Source organism: Xyrauchen texanus, chromosome 9 (genome assembly GCF_025860055.1).
Source record: "Xyrauchen texanus isolate HMW12.3.18 chromosome 9, RBS_HiC_50CHRs, whole genome shotgun sequence".
Classification (NCBI taxonomy): Eukaryota; Metazoa; Chordata; class Actinopteri; order Cypriniformes; family Catostomidae; genus Xyrauchen; species Xyrauchen texanus.
The window spans coordinates 39,750,034-39,771,785 of NC_068284.1; the positions used below are offsets into that span (position 1 = coordinate 39,750,034).

The window sequence follows — 21,752 nt, forward strand, 5'->3', positions numbered from 1 at the left end:
TGTTAGTTGGCTGATGAAAGCTTTTGTTGGCAATTAAATGTATTCCATTTCAAGAGTGTCGTCCATCAATTGACAATGGTGATGCAGGCAGAGATAAATGATGAGGTGCATCGCGGTTCAACCTGCAGGTCATTTCGGTGAGGTTCAGTGTGGTCCATCCTAAATTCAAGGTTCAGGCAGTGGCATATGAAGTATCTCGATGTCTTACAGTTGGAGTTGTCATCAGTTCATCCTCTGAAGTCAAAAGACTGCAGTGATGTCTGCCTAGAACTGGCTGTAGATTGTCGTCATCACTCAGTGACAAGTAGCAGTGGAGTCCGACACAAACAGGGTCTGAGCTGGATCTGGCAGGCTCAGGTAACCTCAGGCAGGATTAGGGTGTAACAGAATACATGTAATGGGATTATATTTTTAAAATACAAAATGTAAGTAACTGCATTCCACTACAATTACAATTTAAATAATTGGTATTTTAGTATATTGGTATTTTAGTATTTTGATTACTGAAGAGGTTACGTGGCATTTTATTGACATTTGTTTCATTTAATATTTAATCCTTTTATATGTATAAATGTTTTCCATCTGAATGATGTGGTCCAAAGTGCATTTGAACAGAAGTGAAACACTTCTGATGTTTTACATTCATACGTGCAGACAGAGAAGTAGGTTTGGAGCAGAAAAACCTTGTGTGAATTGTCAGCTTTATTCTAAGCTAAAATGATTTTTCTAGCCATTTTACATGCACATGTTATCAGACACGATCATATTTGTTATCAAGAAAATTCACGTTGGAATGAAATTTCTGGCCATCCAATCTTTGATTTCATTCACTCTGGTAATTTGGAGAATTGTGAATTTTCATTGGGTTAGAAGAAATATAATGTTGGGTATCATCGACATAACAGTGGAAACTTATTCCATGATTCCTGATAATATGTCCAAGGGGAAGCATGTATAAGGAGAAAAACAGAGGCACTAAAACTGATCCCTGTGACACTCCATACTTAACTTTGATTTGACAATTCCTCGTTTGCACATACAAAGTGGTAGTGGTATGATTAAATGGGACCTAAACCATGCTAATGCAAGTCCACTAATGCCAACATAATTCTCCAACCTATTCAAGAGAATGCCATGATCTATCGTTCACTGCACTAAGACATAAAGGCAGCACTAAGACATAAATGCACTAGAAGAGTAATAATGCAGCAGCGATCAGAAGTCATTTGTAACTCTGATAAGTGCAGTCTCTGTACTGTGATGGGACCTAAATACTGAATGATAAGTGCAGTCTCTGTACGGTGATGGGACCTAAATACTGAATGATAAGTGCAGTCTCTGTACGGTGATGGGACCTAAATACTGAATGAAACTCTTCATATATACCATTTCTCTGTTGAAATGAACACAGTTTGGAAGACACTACCTTTTCTAGTCCATAATTAGCAAGTTATCCAGGATCAAGTTGTGGCTTCTTAATAAGCAGTTTGATAACTGCCATTTTTAAATTTCTTGAGACATGTCATAAGGATAGTGAGGAGTTAATAATATTAAGAAGAGGTTCCGAGATTACTGGGAATAACTCTTTTAAGAGCTTAGTTGGTATTGGATCTAACATACATGTTGTGGCTTTTGATTTTTTGAAAGTTTTGTTAGCTCTTTAAACCTATGACATGGAAGGATTGAAATTGCACGTGAAGAAAAAAACGTGAGGTGCTATGACAGATGATTGCATAATTCCAATTTTATTTCAGATTATTTAAATTTTATCAGTATATAAATTCATTAAGTCATTACTATTGTGCTGTGACAGAATATCTGGTTCAGTCAATGCTTTATTCCTGACCAATTTAGCCACAGTACTGAATAAACACCTAGGATTGTTGTGGTTATTTTCTATGAATTAGTTTTACTTTTGTTTTTTGAGCAGAATGGAAATCACCGTCAAATATGGGTGGAGACAGATGAATTTGTGTGTATATAAGAATATGCAGAAATGGTCTATGCTCCACTAGTTTACTTTGAATTTTACATATACACAACATTTTCTGTTTTTAACATTTTGAAGATATGATAATGGGTAGAAAGGAACTGTCATTATATGTGGTGTGTTTTTGTTTCATCTGTACTACAGGGCATGAATTCTTCTCATCAACAGGTAATGTTTTTTCCATAAAAAAGAAACATTAAATGGGAAATCTTAAGCTTATTTGAAGTATAGTAAAGGTGAAAAGAGGGGAAGAGGTGAGGAATAGGAATTGGACATGACCAAGGCTGGATTCAAACTCAGCCAACAGCTGCAATACAGCTCTGACAAATTAATTTACACTGTTGTCATGACAATATATTATTTCTGTTTTTGTTCATTTGAGATACTCTTTAGACCAAAGAACATCACAGTGAAAATTTACAGTATGTACTATATGGGTTGCCATCCACTCTGAACCATATACCGAACCAATACATGACACTTAAGTCTGCATTCATGCTGACACACTTACATGCTGCACAATGCTATACAATCAAATGATTGTGCCTGAATAAACAAATATTTGCTCATTTAAATTTTTGTTCTTAGTTACTGATTTCTTTCAACTCTCTCTTTGGTGCATTACCTATTATATAAACCTTTTCAGTTAATCATCTTACAGTTTCTTATGCATATTGACAAAAATGGTTTCTTGACCGTTATGTCCTGGTGTAATTATTTTATAGATCAAATTGTACAGCTTGTGGAGAAGGAGAAAGAACTTATGGATGCTTTCAGTCTGTACATTGTTAATGAAGAAGAGAATTTAAAGACACATAAACGGTCAGTTATTCAATTTCTTCTTAAGAACATCACAACCCCAGATAAAAGTACTTTATTATGAAGCATTGTATTTATTTATTTAGAAATTTAAAAAAAATCCTTGCTTTCCATGTTAATAATCCAGCTAAGGAACCAGTTGTAGAGGTTTGACCATCTTATATGTTGTTTGAAATAAAGGATTTTGTCATTTATTACATGTATTAAAGACAACAACTTTATGTGAAACTCTATCTTCAATACAGGGCTCTTCTGATTTTTCAGCTGCTTTCTGTGTTGTCTGGGGACCCCGAGAGTGACCCTATGGCTGCTTTCAAACTCATTAGACGACTGAGATCTGAATGGAAGACTATGGTGCAATACACTCAAAGAAGTCTTTATCAGGGTGAGATCTTTTTTTAATGAATAAAATCATTTAAAAGTTTTCTATGATTAACATAACATTTATTTGATAGAAAGCTTTACATGATTCTGCTCTCATGGGCACTGTGCTTTGGTGACATTTAAGTGACAAATTCTTTCAAACTGCATGCTTCAAATTTTTTGGGTTAAAAATGTTGCAGTTAAATACTGATGTTTATCATGATGTTTTATATCTGATTTAACTAGGGGGTTTAAATGAATGTGTTACAGTTTTGTTTGTAACTTCCCCCATAGTAGTAATCGTTTTTGTCCTATCAGACATCACTATACTGTTGTCCTAATATGTCAAGACCTCAAAGATTTATACTGAATTCAGCCACTGCTAAACAATTTGACATTTAGATCAAACAGCATTAAACCAGAGTCTGTTTTATTTGAAAACAGAAAAATTTAAGGAACTGTTGGACTTAGCATTTCTACAAATCCCACATCAGAACGATTTGGATGGTGCTGCTTCTGGGCTGATCAGATTGCAAGAAATCTACAAATTCTACCCACATAACATCACAAAAGGTGAACTGTTTGCAATTATGCACCTTTCCAAATTAATAATTGTTATCATTACTATTGTTTTTATTTTAAATATTATAGATGTGTTTGTTTTGGCAAATACTATTTCTCGTAAGTTTGGATAAGGGAGTTTTTTTAAATCCCTAAACATGATATTAATCCTCCAGAGAAAATGTCAGTGCATACTGTATTTAATTCCACAGTGTTTGTGCCATGGAGATTGAATGATACCTCAAATTATGATGCTTATTGGGGAGAGGAATCATATTTCCGAATCAGAATATCATAGAGTGTGGGCTCTTTTGGCAAGCAGACATTCAGTAATACCATAGCAATTTCTTAGCCATACCCTAGCAACCATAAATGCCCCAGTAACTGACTCTTTTCACTTAGAGCAGTATACAATGGAAAATTCTAACATCCTGGCATTGTTTTACACCGTCAAAAACTGCTCATATATTCTTAAGAAAATGTATATGAATTAAATTTTTATTTTTTAATTAGCTGAAAATCTGATTGCTGCTTTGATTTCACAGGAATGTATGTAAGCATGGATGAAGCTTTTGATATAGGGCTGGTTGCATTTAAGGAGGAAAAATACCAGCATGCCTTTCTCTGGTTTATGTACTGTCTGAACAAGTCAAGCGAGACAGAATTCACATTGGTTGAGACGAAAGAGTTGCTACTTTTCCTTGGCTCTTCAGCCTATTATTTTGGCAGTGTACCTTTGGCGATCTACTTCACCCAGCAGCTTCTAAATCTGGGTAAGCGTTAGCTGATATTTTAAAGTTTAATACAGATACTGTATTTATAGCTAAATATCATGGGATTTTGAATACTAAAATACTTTCTCCTATACCTCCTTAAATATTAAGGTTTCTTCTTAATATACTATAAACATACAGTATATTAACTGTAAGTAGCCATTCATAGGTTGATTTCCCCACAAAGAACAAATGTGGCACTGTGAAACACATTCTGGTCAGCCTAAAAATCTGTTTACAGTAGCTGACCAATAGAGATATGGGGAGTGTTTGGAAACTCAGTCATTATTTTTGCAATTCCATTTAGTAGTGGCACAGAAAATACACACTTCACATTTAAGGTTGCCAGATTGTCACGAGACATATTCATGTCATAAACTTCAGATCCAACTAATGAGGATGCCAGACTTAACTTGGCCTATTACAGAGAACTTCGCTTCCAAAGAACTTCAAACCCTGATATATTCACACTGAAACAAGAGTCAAGTAACTCCTATGAGGCACTGTGCAGAGGAGAGATTGACCAGAGGGCAAGTTCATTGTCTCAAATTCAAATCACTATTTCACATGAAATTACAGCAAAATTGCAAACTACAAAAAGCTTCTATTAGAATTGTTTTTACTTTTTGGAAGTAATTTTTTTTTTTTTTGTTACTTTTTAAAAATCAGACCTCCAAGAAGCAGCAGGCGCTGTCCTGCAGGTACAGCACAGGTGGAGGGAACCCCAGGCTGATTTATGCACCAGTGAAAGAGGAAGAGGAGTGGGATGAACCTCGAATAATCAGATATCATGATATATTATCAGACAAAGAGATCGAGATCCTGAAGAATGTTTCCAGATCTCATGTAAACGTTTAACACTATGCATACACTTTGTTATTGTTGTTCATATAATTGTTTACATTTTATTGTGCCATTTACCGTTTGAGATTTAAATATTTCATATTTGATGGTCTTCACTAATTTTTTATCTAGCTTTCTAGGTCTCAAGTTGGACTGGGGCAAGGTCAAATTTCAGATATCCGTGTGTCTCAAAGGTAATATTGTCATTATTAATGCAAGAATTATTAGTATTTTTCATTATTCTACAGCTTATAGATTTGATTGCATACTCTTATGAGATAAAAAAATCATCTGTTTGTTTTCAGTATTCGTTTATCAGAAAATTACTCAGTGGTTACTCGTGTAAATCAGAGGATTGCTGACATTACAGGACTCAGCATGGAAACAGCCGAAACACTAGAAGTACGCTCACAGTAAAGTGATACAGTATGTCTGTCAGGCACGTGCACACATAGACATCAAAAGGGGCTTGAGCACCTGCCTTTTTTATTCCTGGAGAGAAAGTGCCCTTTTTTCCGGGGTGCTTTTTTTAAAAAATTTTATAATATATATTCCTGTTTGCGCACAGCTTCCCTGTCAAACAAATATATTTATTGAATAGTGTATCTAAATATCAGGTCAGGAGTTCTGAAGCGGTCAGTAAAGTTAATCAAAGAACAAAGGGAACAGAGAAAATTACTCACTGCTCTTGACTAAAGACCTTGTAGCTTTAATAAGGATTAGTCTATATATAATTCATAATTTATGCAGTGCAGACTGTCTGATAACTTTATTCAATTCTGTATATGTCCTACCTGTTAGACAGGAAGGGCACAGGTAAATATGACATTTATTATGGGTTTATGTGAGGATTGTTTGAAGTTCACTTAAATTAAAAGCTGTTTTATTTTTTGAAGCCTAATAAATGTTTTTTAAAAATTGAATACTAAGGAGACCATGGTTTCTGTGTGAACTGATTATTTTGTAGACATCTTTTGAAAATGAAACAATTGCGTGAGTTTGAGGAAGATAAAATTAACTTTTTAAAAAAATTTTTTAAAAAGGAAGTCAGAGTTGTGTTAATATATACTTTTTTGTTTAAAAAAAGTAAAAAAATACGTAATTATGAGAAGTGCCCTTTTTTTCACTTGAGCCCCTGCCCCTCAAAATGTCTGTGCACGTCCCTGATGTCTGTAGTCAAAGTCAAAGATGAGTTGAATGTAATTCTGTATCTAAACAGTGGTTGCTTGCAAGTCATTCCTCAAACATCCTGGTTAGGTATATTATTACTTATATTACTACGTAAGTATTAAACTTCTGCCTATTAATTCAAAAAGTTTGAAAACCTGCCAATTGGCTTTAATATTTATTTTAAATGTATGGGTGGCGGAGGACAAATCTCATTTGCCTCTGCTTCTGAGACCCTCAATCCACGCATCTTAACATGTGGCTCGTTGTGTATGACACCGCGGAGACTCACAGCATGTGGAGGCTCCTTCTACTCTTCGTGATCCATGCACAACTTACCACTCGTCCCATTGAGAGCGAGAACCACAAATCGTGACCGCTGAGGAGGTTACACCATGTGACACTACCCTCCTAGCAACCGGCCAATTTGGTTGCTTAGGAGACCAGGCTGGAGTCACTCAGCACACCCTGGATTCGAACTCACGACTCCAGGGGTGGTAGTGTCAATACTTGCTGAGCTACCCAGGACACAATTGGTTTTAATATTGATGGAACATTCAGCATTTAAAATGTTATTCACAGTGATGACGTCATCGTAATATATGCATACTGAATTGTAATTCGTGTTGTATTCTTCACACACAGTATGCTTAATCATTTATTGCTGCCCTTATATAGCACAGTGATTATGTGTTGATTCTCATACCCAGCTGACAGAAAACAAGACTCATGCTGAGTGTCATGACAATACTGAATTTAATACAGATTTACATTTACACAGAAGCCTAAAACCTATCCCCAACCACTGCCATTTCCTTCAGAAAATACAAATCTAGTATTTACACACCCTGTTATATATATATATATATATATATATATATATATATATATATATATATATATATATATATATATATATATATATATATATATATAGCCTAAAATATTCAATTTATATTTACCTTATTTAAAGAACTTAAATTATTTTATCAATTCAACATTTTCCCCATGAACTGTTTGGTGTTAACATTATAATTTTATATTAAATACCTGCAGTCTATGAGCAATGTAATATTTTTCCAGGTTCAGAATTATGGAATTGGGGGCAGATATGAACCACATTATGACGCATGGGTAAGATCACTATGTTGAAATTTTGTTCCAATGACAGCTTACAAGCTTAGGCAAATGTTGACAATCAAATCACTGCAAGCTAACATCTGAAAATTATTACATCACACAGGATGAAGAGAATGACAGGATCGGCACATTCTTAATTTATGTAAGTCGACTCAAACGGTGCTGATAAATTTGCTGCCCACTTAATGCATAATGTATTGAAGCTTCCAATTCCTATTTATATTTCCTGTAATTCACAATCCTGAAAATTATATTATATTTCACTCTGTAAGTGTAAAGTATTATGCTATTGCTGTAGATGAGTGATGTGGAGACAGGTGGCGCCACTGTGTTCCCCCTGATTGGAGTTAAAGTGCAACCTAAAAAGGTAAACCTCTTGACTTTTACATGTATTCTTTTACCCAAAGTGTCTTACAAATGGTGGAGCAATATAAGTAATTCATCTTAGACAGTAACATAAGTGTTGGAATACAATGTTCCAAAATTGGTTTGAGAAGTATGAGCTAGTACAGATGAGTACGGAAGCCCATTTTGTCCATGGTTTATCCCTTTTTCTGTCTTGTTTTCTCATAATTCACGCCTTAATTTTCTCTTTTTTTCTCTCTCTCTCTCGCTCTCGTGATTTCGACATGAGTTCCCGCCAGAAAACACATTTTGGCGCCTGGAGCACAACGCTTTGAAGAAATAACATTTATTATCATCACTTCTGTCGTTTTCGGGTTTTTTTTGTTTTTGTTTTTTAACTAGAGTAAGTGTATATAAATAAATACTTAATAACCAAGTCAAGTCTTAAAGGCTTCATATATGAGTCGAGAAGTTGCTGTGTTTGTGTTATAAAAATAAAAGCAATGTCTGAGAAAATTAATTACTGATTATTATTATTAGAAAATAAATCATGCTGAAATGCTTAAGATGCTTGTGGGATAGGCTGTTGCATTTTATTAAAATGGTAGTGAATTGTGCTTATGTGACTTTACCGAGTTCAAAAATATACTGAAATTTTCTTTTATTTTGAAACCGATACCAAAGTCACGTGGTTTTAGAGTCACAGATTACATATTTAAATTTATTTTTATTTTGTATTTTTTTTTTGCAGTAATTCAATGTCACAAATTTATTTCAGTTGACGTCAGGACTTGATTAATGAGGCATGCTAGTTTTCTGAAGTGATTTACTCAAGTCATGATCTCAAGAAAAAAGTATTTGATATGATATAGAAAATTTAGTAGTGATCACAAGCAAGCAACTTTTGTTATGTTGGGATCATGAGAAAAAAAGACAACAAAAAGAAAAAGGAACAACCATAGACAAAATGGGCTTCCAGAGATATGTAGATGTGATAAAACAAAAGCAAAAAAGTACAAATTATTTTAGCTTAGTTTACTTTTCTTTTATTATTAGAGTTTAGTCGGGCGTATAATAACAACATGACTGTTTGTGCATCAGGTGTTCTTAGAGTTGTATGTTTAGACAAACTATGGTCACACAAATAAAACTGATTACAGTAAAATGTCCATGTCCTTTGTCATGCAGGGTTCAGCTGTATTTTGGTACAACCTTCTACAGAATGGCAGCCTGGATCTAAAAACATGGCATGCAGGATGCCCTGTCTTAGTGGGTAATAAATGGGGTAGGTAATTGAATAAATTTAATTGATCAATCTAAAGTTTCTTAAGAATTCAAATCTGCCTTCACTTATTTATTTACTTTCCTGTTTTATTGCATTCAGTGACACATACTGTATGTAAAGATGTCTAAATTCCATTTTATTGTATTACAATAAAAAATTAAGGATCTATTAGGGTAGTTGACTAGTTGATGTATAATATGTTCATGGACTATGTCAACACCAAGATATTACAGTAAGTCCTGTAACTGGTCACCATTGAAAAGAGCTTCACTATTTTAAACACTTTGCCATCACAAGTTCACTTCATATGGTCCTAAGTTTGAGAAAGGCTTTTTAAAAAATGCAAATATTCCATGTGGTCTCAATTTATTATGAGGTCATAAATACTGCATAATAAATAAACAAATTAGCACAGTTCTGTTTAAAATAAATTTTAAAGCAGGACCTCACATTTTCAAACTGTTAGTTATTAATGTCAAGTACCTATATAGCTTCCTATATCAAAATATGAATGATTTTTAAGTGGTTCATGGAAAACAACATTGCTATTTGTTAGTGACATTTGTGAGCACACACACACACACACACACACACACACACAAAAGTTTCCTCTTCTTTGTCCCGAATAATTTCCTGTCTCTCTCTTCAATGACCTCTCTAATAAAACAAATCCACAAACACATTTTATAAGAAAAAATACATGTATTTGTTTAACTGTGTAAGGTGAAACCCTTTGTGGCATTTATTAAGCCTAAATGTGTATATATTTTTTATAACTAATATATAAAAACATACTTGCAAAATTATTATATATATATAATTTTCTATAAACTGTACTAATATTTGTAAGGTGATCTTGAGCTCTGAAAAGGTGCTATATAAATTATTATTATTATTATTACTAAATTGTTAGATGCACTGAAGATTAAAAGTTGAACATGTATGGTAAATTTAACTTCTTCCTTTTTTTGTTTACTTTTATTTTTATCAATCTTTTTTCAGTGGCTAACAAATGGATCCATGAGTTTGGACAGGAGTTCAAGAGACCCTGTTCTTTGTCAGAGTGGGACTAAAAAGATATTCTTGGACCTGTAAACATATTACATATATAAATAATATGACTTTTATATATGTACTTTAGACATGTATTATTAACTTATGCAGCACACACGATTTATAAATTCACATTAACTTAAACTGTATACAGGATCATGTGGGAGGATACATATTGATTTTATCCACAGTCAAACCTGTTAGAACTGTCTTTTACTAATGTATTATTTATCTTTTTTGTATGTTATCTAGAGGAACAGACTCAAACCTTTTTGAGTCGCTTCAATGTGATCATTGCATTTTCGTGATAATACTATAAATCTGGAGAAACACATTGGAGTTAAGCACAAAATATGTCATTGTGAAAAATTGTGTAAAAACTAAAGTGCAAAATTTTTTTTCAAAATGTGAAGTACTTCAATTGAAATAAATCTTTATTTAACAATGTGTTTGCAGAGAGACATCTATGATGCCCCTTTTCACAAGATGCACTTTAAATCGTTTGTGTCCCCAGAATGTGTGTATGAAGTTTCAGCTCAAAATACCCTACAGATAATTTATTATACCATGTTGAAAATGCCCATTTTGCCCATTCTCTGCTTCGGATAACTAGACATCATATGCAATATGACTGACAGTGAAAATAGTGATGTTCATCCCTGTATGTGTGAACCGGAGTCAGACACTGATGAGGGAGAGACTCCGTCAGAAGTAACAACTTTGAGAATGAACCAGGAAGTTTCCAAATGGTTATTTGATTTATTTATCTGTTGTAGAGTTTCAGTTTTGCAACGATGGATGATCGACACACACACTCTTACACACACACACACACACACACACACACACAATTAACGTTACAATGTTTGCCATGCGCTATAATGAAACAACACACACAAACTAACATGTCCATTGGCAGTGTCCGTCAACAGTCGTGGGCAGTTCCTGAACTGTGATGTCACTTTGTACAGAATCTGCAAATGGCTTGTTATGAGACCGTGCTTATTATTAATGTTTCCAGATCTCATGTCAATGTTTAACACTATGCATACACAATTTGTTATTGTTCATGTTTTCTGTATAATTGTTGACATTTTATTGTGCCATTTACCTTTTGAGATATAAATATTTATTCTACAGCTTATAGATTTGATTGCATACTCTTATGAGATGAAAAATCATCTGTTTGTTTTCAGTGTTGGTTTAACAGTAAAAAACTCTGTGGTTGCTTGTGTAAATCAGAGGATTGCTGACATTACAGGACTCGGCGACGAAACAGCAGAATGACTACTGGCACGCTCACAGTTAAATATGTTTCATAAGTCACAGTTAGAGATTAGAGATGAGTTGAAGGTAGTAATGAGGTACCTAAACAGCAATTTCTTGCAAGACATTCCTCAAACATCCTGTTTAGGAATATTATTATTTAATTCTACAAGTATTAAACTTCAGCTATTAATTCAGCCAACCTTAGGTGTGCTATTGGTTTGTGGGTTTTGTAAACTTTATACTTATAAGAAATTAAAAAAATTGCAAATTGACTTTCAAAATGTTACCAATTGTGATGATACTGAATTGCAAACTTACCCTGTAAACGTAATCACTTTTCTTTTACTGACTTGCAAACACTGACATTTTCTTCGGTAAATGTAAATCTACAGTAATACTAACACACACTATTATTGAATTATATATATATATATATATATATATATAAATACAGTTTCGAAGTGTATCACATCACAAACTTTGTTTTGAATAAAAAAAATATTTTTAAAATCGGACATTAAGACAAAGGTACAAGGCTGTGTACTTACTGTTGTTCATGAGGGCACAAACTACAATCCCACGAAGCATTGCGAATTATGTCGTTGACTGAAAAACTATGTGAATACATAAAACTATTGACGGTAGGTTGTTGATTATAAGTATAACAACAATATATTTTGTGTTTATTGCATAATATTCCAATATGTACTACAAATATATAGTTTAAGGGTGAATGGAGACCGACTTGATTATGTCATTCACAGTGCGTCATGAGAGGACGTGGTCATCCTTGGCATTTCACAGGAACTTAAAGTCAGCATCAAATGAAGTCTCACCCAATCTATTCTCTAAATGCATGTTATTGATCGTATCGTGAATGATTCATCCATGCATATGTTTTATTAGATTTTTTTACTTGTTATCTTTAATCAAAATGTCATAACACAATTCCGGTGAAACGACAGACTTCTCTCTGGTGACGTATGCAGGACTTCTCCAATCATTTAGTCCGCTTAAACCCTGCCCCTTTCTTATAAATACCACAACCTTGTGTAGAGTTGAACGAAGCGTCAATCGCATGTTGCTGAAGATGGCAAGGTGTATTTTTGTCAAAACTATCATTCCTTAAACCAAACTTCCTTGGTTATGGGTCAGCTGGCTTGAATTTATATTTCGAATGAGGAGGAATAACAGCGAGTTTGTGTTTGTGTTTGAGACATTTCAGGCCTGAATTGTTGAGGTGGTCACTAATGAATACAACGCTTCGGATGCGCCAGGAGTTTATTTATATTTTTGAATACAGTTATCTTTTTTCTTAGTAATACAAAGGAACAGACTTTTTTTTTTTTTTTCAAAATGTGAAATACTAAACTAAATCTTTATTTAATAATGTTTATCAGACTCAGTTAAATGTTTTGCAGATCAATTATTTTTCAAATGTAGTCATACACAAGATCTTGTTTCTTTATGTTAAACAGTGTCAAATATATACTGTACTCAATGAAAAACAAAAGTAGTATCCATAATTTTAATAAGCGATTAATAAATATTCTGACAAATGGACTTATGCACTTATATAGCGCTTTTTCAACCTTAGCGGTTTTCAAAGCACTTTACACTGTGACTCATTCACACACACACATTCGCACACCAATGACGGCAGAGCTGCCATGCAAGGCGCTAGCCTGCCATTGGGAGCAACTTGGTTTTCAGTGTCTTGCCCAAGAACGCTTCGGCATGTGGAGTCATGCGGACCAGGAATCGAACTGCCAACACTGCGATAAGTGGCCAACCCGCTCTACCACCTGAGCCACAGCCGCCCAATGAGGGTTTAGGATATACATTTTTTGTCTTCTTCTTTGTCACAGTTTTGGTCTAGTCCTTCACCTTCAACCCTCTCTCGTGATCCAGTGACTGTGTTGAGAGATCTCTCTGAGCTACTTTTAACTGGACATTTGTTCAAATTTGGGGCGAATTGTAGGGTGGAGTTGAATGGTGACAGGCAGGACAGGTTATTCCCTGTGGGAGCGGGCGGGCAAGAAAAGAGGGGAAACTGCCTTTGGATTGGATATGCCTTAGGAAAAGGGAGGGGTTTGGGAAAGCAGGGGGGTAGCAGAAGGGGATGAGAAATTGACTGCATAGCTGTCAAAAGACAATGCACAAAGAAAAGAAAAATATTAATGTTAAAAGCTGGTAACAATTTAAAGTTAAACAGAAGTTACATCTCAGTGTTATTTACTCAAAATAGTGACAGTCCTTTTTTGTCATGTTCAGAAGTCAAGACACTTACCCCTGTCAAAAGAAGAGTTGTAGAACGACAGCTGTGAAGAAAAGAGGGAGAAAGGGAGAGATGCTGTAGGCTAGAAAGAGAGATAGAGATTATTATTTGCATAACTCCTGTTCGCAGTTTAATTCAATAATGAATAAAGTACTTTAAAACACTCTCACTCACCTGTGGGCAGGTTGGAAGACTTGGGTAATTCACTAAAATTAGTTTGCTGAAGTTGAACTTGTAGGTAAAACGTTTCCCTTTGATCTTGTGCAAGATTCTCTTATTATAGTAATACCTGAGAATAAAACATCAAACGAGGGATCAGTCACTTTACACAACCTGAGAACAAATAGTCTGGTACTTTGCATTTTTGTGGGTGTGTTTCTGTGTGGATTGATGTGTGTGTTCATATACCTTAAAGCTCTGCTGAGTTTGTCGTAATTCATGTGTGGTTTGCCCTTCCTCTCGCCCCAGAGTTTAGCCAATCTCTCAGGGTCTCTGATCACAAACTCTCCCCATTCACTGCCCCATGTGATAGCTCCGCTCTCACCTTGCCCCAGAAGCTCTAATAGGAAATGCCATAACTGCACCTGCCGTGAGCCTGGAGACCAAGCTGGCTTATACGCCCAATCAGGGAACAACACTGCTGAGGAAAGAAAAAACACAAAGTTATATAGCCATTCACAAATCCGCACTGCTTAAAAGACTGAAAAACTGAAATTTTTCAGGCCTAAGTAAAACAATACAGAAAAAAGATTGGTGGATGTATATAATACAGGGGTTAGGATTCAGATTGAAAAAAAATTAAGTCCCAGTTCATTAAAGGGTGATGTTTGGATAAACATCTGCTAAGTAAAAAAAAAAACCCAATGCATGGCAGGTTTTGAACACATTTATAAAAACAGACTTACATCAGCATTATTGGGTGTTAGGTTTGAGAAGGAAGCAGAGAGCGGGTCAGAAACTGGATCTGATTACTGATATAACACAAGGATACAATAATTCTCTTGATGATTTAAAATAAAGCCTACATTTGCAATTTTCACATATTTGTTTGAGATAATTTCAAGGATGGGGTAAAAGCGAATGTTCTAGCTTCGGTACTGCAAATTGTATATGAAAATAAGTCATCATTATTTTACCAAATAAATCATGTAATTGTTCCCTAGCAATATTTCTTGATAGAAGAAACATTGAACAAAATGTCAGCAGATGCTGATCACATGGTGTGAAATAATGTTTAAAGTTCTCTCAAACTGAATGAAATGAATGTCGAATTTTAGAGGGTTTTCTATATTAATGATGTATTGATATGTTCAAAAACAGCAGCTGAAGTGAACTGCCCATCAACACACACACTTTTTCTATCATGGTGAGGACTTTCCATTGACTGTTTATACACTGAAATAATGATATTTTCTATCCCTTAAAAATCTCTTAAACTCTCCGTGGGGAGGCGCTATATGGTAAGCCGTTTTAACACAAAACACACTGAAGTCACTGTATGCATATGTGCTATCATATGAATGCTTAGAATCTGTACTTTTCAATGAACCCCATCACTTTTGCATTTATTTACATTAAATAACAAAATAAGGCCTGAAAATATTTGTCATAAATTGGCCCCACCTAGAGGTTAATTTGTAGAAATTTAAAAAATGCATATATAAGTCCTTAACATAGCATTTAAATAGACAATATATGCACATCATATATCAAATGAAAGTTCTCATTGTCAGGAAGGTGACTGTATGATATTTATTTATTTTATTTTGTTTGCCATAATACCACAGTTTGAATTATTTTAAATAATAAATTAATTAATAAAATGCAAAGGTCTCTTTTCTTTGCTGATCACTGATCTGTAAGCCCCAAATAGCCTCAAACTTTAAATCAAATCTTACCTTGGGTTGTTAGCTTTAAATTGAGTGAAATACAAAATACTAAAAATAGGATATAAAGACAGGTTCTCATCTATAGAAGATGAAATGTTGCACATCATTGTAAAGCTGGGATTCCCTATTTTCCAATGACACCTAGATTGGTATAGACAACTCAGAAGCCAATATATTCAACAAAACAGCTTGGAAGGACTAAGCACTTCAAAAAAATACTTGTTGTCTATAGGTGTGTGCTAAAATTAGATATAGCACCACCTACATTTCAGATCAGTATAATGTGATTTTTGTTTTTCTAGTACTTTCTGCAATCCAGTGGAATAAAATTCCAGGGACTTTTACTTGAAAATTGAGGACACTAAACTTAAGACATTAAAAAAGTAATACAAAATAAATCTATCATAAAATTTTAAAAATATAAAATTTTATTTTGTAATTATTTCAATAATTTCTTAAAATTTAGAGGGTTATCTGTAAAATTAGAAAAACCCCTGCAGAGATAAAAATGTTGTATGTTTATTGAGCCTCTCACATTTCTGGTTTTACTGTCATTGTGGGGATATTGGTCCCCAAAATGAAGACAAAGCCTGACCCCCCACACACACAGACACACACACTCACTTCTGCTCCAGTAAGTCGATGGAAAAGGACCCAGAGAGGAATTACAATTCCACTCCATCTGTAAGATATTACAAATCAATCATCGTCATCTCAATTCTCTCAGATATATTAAATCAATGTACAAAATAAGAACCATTTAGAGAGGTTGGAATTATTTAGTGGAGTAGATCGAGTGGATCCAATACAGAGTTTATAGACACTGCAGGACAATTCACTGGGGAATATTACCAAAAATTACATGAATTGTTTACTTTTTTATTGTACGCTTCCTATAAGTTTAGTATTTTACTAATATTTTACATTACTTTTACAGTATTTTACAAGTTTACTATCAAAGGTTATCTATTTCTTTGTGTATTACAAGAGAAATGAGAACTAATGTATATTCATACAAATAAATACTATATCACGTTAACTTTCTGTGCAACAATGAACTATCAACAATAGTGAATTATCAGTATTTTATATGTGTATTAAATAATATACATGTTATTTCTTACTCAAGGTGGCACTGATGTTTCAGTGATTGACTTGATTTTCATTTGACATTGCTATTTGATAAAGAAACAACTTAAAGTAAACATATAGCAAGTGCAACACATGAAAAGTATGTGATTGTTGTCATTTGGATGTACTACTGAAATAAAGTTGTGCATCTATTTAGACTCAACAAGTGCCTGAGAAAATACGCATTAGAGACACATAAGTTACACATACATTAAACATGTGTAGATTAAGTTTTATGTGTAGCTCAATATGTGTTTGACAGCCAGTTGCATCTCATGAAATATTAAATCCTGTTCTTGATTCCTCCTGATTTGAAGTATTATCTCTTTCATTTCTGAAAAATAAAACATCAGTATGTATAAAAATATATTTTATTTTATTGTTTTCTAATTGTCTTGAAAATATTTGGAAAATGTTAAACTTTTTGGGCAAATTGTACACCCATTTTTATAGATATAAGTGCCGGGTATCAAAAGACCCGAATATGTAAGAGTGTTTGGGAAAATTACCATGCATTTAAGGGTTAAAGCAGCTGTGAATTGTTTAAATTGTCTTTCGAATTATAGTAATTAGCGTATATATATATATACTGTGTGTATATATATATATATATATATATATATATATATATATATATATATATATATATATATATATAGAAAGGAGAGAGAGAAACTTTGTAACGGCATCAAAAATAAAATGAAACGCCTCTGCTTGTCTAAATATTAACGGCAATCAACATCAAAACTTCGATAAAATTTGCTGTTATGTCCTCATCTATTCCGATAAAATGTTTTAAAATCTGGCCTAATTATTCACATAAAATTCTAAGTGTGACATTCGTTTGAGAATGCAACTGATTATTAATCTATCTTTGTAAGGAACTTTATAGTGTTGTGTTTCTATAATTTTAACAGTTAGCCTACAATCATATTAAATACACAATCATATTTTACACAAAGCATTTTTTCCACATACAGAAAAACACAATCATATTTTCTATGAATGCCTGATTTTTTAAGTAAAGTTGTTACAGTACCTGTTCAGTGAAGATGCTCTTTTCAAAAAGAATGTCCTGAAGAAAGACACCTGTAACCCCTCCCTCAGTATCTTACCTTTATCCCTCTCTTTCATTTAAAGCAATTCCTTTAATCCTGGATTCACTCCCTCCCTCTTTCTTTCTCTCTATCTCCAGGTTCAAACTGATATACGTGATATCCAAGTTTTCCTTTTTGACGTTTTGTATTGGATGTGGATTTTTCAGTTTTAACAGGGGGGAGAGAGAGAGAGTGAGTGAGAGAGAGAGAGAGAGAGAGAGAGGAGAGAGAGAGAGAGAGAGAGAGAGAGAGAGAGAGAAATCTTGGAATTGAATAATTTGTTACATTTTAGAGGGGAAAATTATTTTAATAATAATAATTTTAAACAAATAATTTACAATGCACATTATGACAATATAAAATACACATTTGTAAAACAAACAAGCAATATATTTGTATTCATATAAACATATTTTACTTGTTTCATTGTTATGTTGCTCATTCTCATATAAATAAACGAAATATGCATATATTTATGTACTTTCTTTAAGCTATACCTTACATAAATAGGCTTCAAAAAGATTTTAGAGAAAGATAATATATTTATATAAAACGTTCTTCTCACATCAAGATAAACACACATTATAATTACTTGTAATGAATACAATTAATCACACCTTATAATGAATCATAATGAACATACATCATAATCGTGTTCTTGGCATTTAATTCATCTTCACTAAAGGTGAAATAAACAATGAGAATTACAGTAACTGATTATTTCAGAGTGATTTTATCTCCATCTGTCTGTCTGCGCGCACACACACACACACACACACACACACACACACACACACACACACACACACACACACACACATGTTGTGTTTCCATGTTTTATGGGGACTTTCCATAGACTTAATGGTTTTTATACTGTACAAACTTTATATTCTATCCCCTAAACCTAACACAACCCCTAAACCTAACCCTCACAGAAAACTTTCTGCATTTTTACATTTTCAAAAAACATAATTTAGTATGATTTATAAGCTGTTTTCCTCATGGGGACCGACAAAATGTCCCCACAAGGTCAAAAATTTCGGGTTTTACTATCCTTATGGGGACATTTGGTCCCCACAAAGTGATAAATACACGCTCACACACACACACACACACACACACACACACACACACACACACTGCATTGTGACAGGTGACACCGGAGGCTTTTCATTCCTGTGTACACACAAATTCTGCTCCAGACAGACATCAATAATTCATGCTGTTAATTGAGTTGAATGTTATGCTTTTAGTCGTGGGACTGTCACTCTCCTCTTTCTCTCTGTGAGAACTCTGACTTTATTACCAGTTAACATATAACATAGTTCTATAATATCGTTAAATAAAACGTTTTACTCTGATGAATTTGTCAGAGCTTAATTCTGTGCGTGTATGTGTGTAAATTAACACATACTATAGTTTCTAAATCTAAGAAAGAAAATTTCACCAAAACTTTTTTATATAGTATAAAGCAAATATAGTTTTTTTTTTTTATTAAGTTTTTATTATTCTAAAAATGCAAACATTTTATTTTATAGGGTAGGGTTTAGTCTATAGTACTTACAATTAGCTTTATATAAAAACAATATAATTCTAATTTATGTCCACATTTATGAAACATGGTAAAGATTTGTGTTTCAACATTGTGTGTGTGTGTGTGTGTGTGTGTGTGTATGTGTGGATTAGGTTGTCTTAAAGAATTGTTTGTTTTAAAGTGGATAGTGTAAAAGCTCCTTACACCCCTTCCTCATCAATTTATCTTATCCCTATGTTCTCATCTCCCTTCCCTCCTCATCCTTTCTTCCCAGATCTCTCTCCCTCTATCCGTCTTACATCTGTTTATTCCTCTTCACGCTGGGAGCAGAGAGGAGCAGATTTTCAGCTTTGAGAGTGTGAGTGTATGTGTTTAACAGGCGTGACATAGAGAAGACTGTGTGTGCGTGTAAGGTCACAGGGCTCATCTTTAAGAATGAATCCTGTTATACATTAGGAGGATAAAAGGCTCTGGTGTGTTTGTGCAAGCTCAGTAATCTCAGACCGCAATGATTCCAATGGGAACTCACTCTCTCCCCTGAGACACCATGACAGAGAGAGAGAGAGAGAGAGAGAGAGAGAGAGAGAGAGAGAGAGAGAGAGAGAGAGAGAGAGAGAGAGAGAGAGAGAGAAAGAGAGAGATTATGCTTTACCTCTGTGTCTTTCTCATTATTATTGCTTGGATGTTAAGTTATATTTATCATCTTTATTCTGCTTAATTACTTGTTATTAACTTTAATTTTCAGTCTATAATATATATATATATATATATTCCTTTTAATACTTAAATTAGTAGATAATTATTTTCTTATTATTCTGCAATGATATTTTATTTAAATTCATTTGTTAATAGAACTTGATTTCTGCCTTCAAATTGGTATTTTCCTTCATATTAATCATGCACTATTTCTCACAGTTAACCTGCAAATTATTTGGCAATAAGAATACACTTTTTATGTCATGAAATTGAAAAAGATGGCTCTTACTTATTGTTTTTTTTTTATTATTAGAAATATTTTATTTTTCCTTTATGTGTAACTATTTACCATTATCCTCTTTACCTTTAGCCTATTTCAAGTACATATATTGTATATTAAGCCCCCCCTCTTATTATGTACATTGTTTTGCAGTTTTTGTTGATTAGTATGCAGATGTAGACACTGGCATATAAAAATTTGTCATGCCAATAAAGCATCTTAAAAGTGAAACTGAAAGAGAGTATCATTAAAAAACAATGAACAGTATATTGCTCAACATCATTTAAAAATATTGGTTGATGTTATTTTAGGAAAATGCAATTGTTTGTTATAAATCCATAATGCATTAGGTAACTAAGTTAATAATAATAATAATGATAATAAAATGTATTAGTATACACTCACTGAGCACTTTATTAGGAACACTATGGTGCTAATAAAGTGGCAGACATGGTCTTCTACTGTTGTAGCCCATACGCCTCAAGGTGCAACATTTTGTGCATTCTGAGATGCTATTCTGCTCACTACAATTGTACAGAGGGGTTTTCTGGGTTACCATAGCCTTTCTATCAGCTAAAAACAGTCTGGCCATTCTCTCATCAACAAGGAGTTTCCGTCTGCAGGACTGCCACTCACTTTTTCATTTTTGGGAACATTCAGAGTAAACTTTGTAGGCTCAGGTGTTGACTGGCTTTCTGGACTAATAGGCCGTATACATATTTAGCACCATTTTACATTGTACACAACTATGCTGCAAATGCTTTGGCTAATCAAATATGTATTTTTTTTTCATGGCTATAAAATTACTGAAATTTCCAAAATCAAATATTGGAATTTAGAGAGAAGAGGACAAATGACAACCTTGCTTTGTGTGAATTTGTGCACAAGTGCAATTATTAATAGGTGTATATTAAGAATAACAATCAGGTTGACTCTTCCACAGAGGTCTCATTCTATGGCCTTTAGTGTCACAATTCGACTCACCTCTAAAAGACTGAAACCTTTCTCTCTCTCGCTTCATCTCTGCTCTTTCATTAATGCTGACAAATCTCTCTCTCTCTCTGACTGGCTCAAGGGAGTTGTGGTTTCTAAAAGGTTTCTGTATGTTTCCCATGCCTCTATCTGTCTTTGTCGAGGAAAATAATATATCCACCTGAAACAAGAGACAAATGGCCAGAGACTTTGAGGAAGAGTGCCAAAACAACTGCAGTGCCCAAAGAAAGCGAGTGGGAACTTAAG

General features: G+C 33.8%; 2 protein-coding genes across 2 annotated transcripts; one reads left to right on the forward strand and one right to left on the reverse strand.

Moving 5' to 3' along the window:
- Positions 1-2,076: 2,076 nt before the first annotated feature.
- LOC127649818 (prolyl 4-hydroxylase subunit alpha-1-like) lies at positions 2,077-10,390 on the forward strand. Its single transcript, XM_052135085.1, has 14 exons — positions 2,077-2,158; positions 2,716-2,812; positions 3,055-3,194; positions 3,617-3,745; positions 4,279-4,506; positions 4,891-5,036; positions 5,176-5,352; positions 5,482-5,543; positions 5,655-5,751; positions 7,600-7,650; positions 7,760-7,798; positions 7,955-8,023; positions 9,190-9,286; positions 10,289-10,390. Exons 1-14 carry the CDS (start codon positions 2,077-2,079, stop codon positions 10,357-10,359), a joined length of 1,485 nt encoding a protein of 494 aa, XP_051991045.1. The 3' UTR covers positions 10,360-10,390.
- Positions 10,391-13,878: 3,488 nt separating this feature from the next.
- Positions 13,879-21,627, reverse strand: LOC127649731 (ETS domain-containing transcription factor ERF-like). Its single transcript, XM_052134958.1, has 4 exons — positions 21,498-21,627; positions 14,295-14,526; positions 14,061-14,175; positions 13,879-13,929 (listed from the first exon to the last, which is right to left on the reverse strand). The coding sequence occupies exons 1-4, from the start codon at positions 21,625-21,627 to the stop codon at positions 13,879-13,881; spliced, it is 528 nt and encodes a 175-aa protein (XP_051990918.1).
- Between the last annotated feature and the right edge of the window lie 125 nt (positions 21,628-21,752).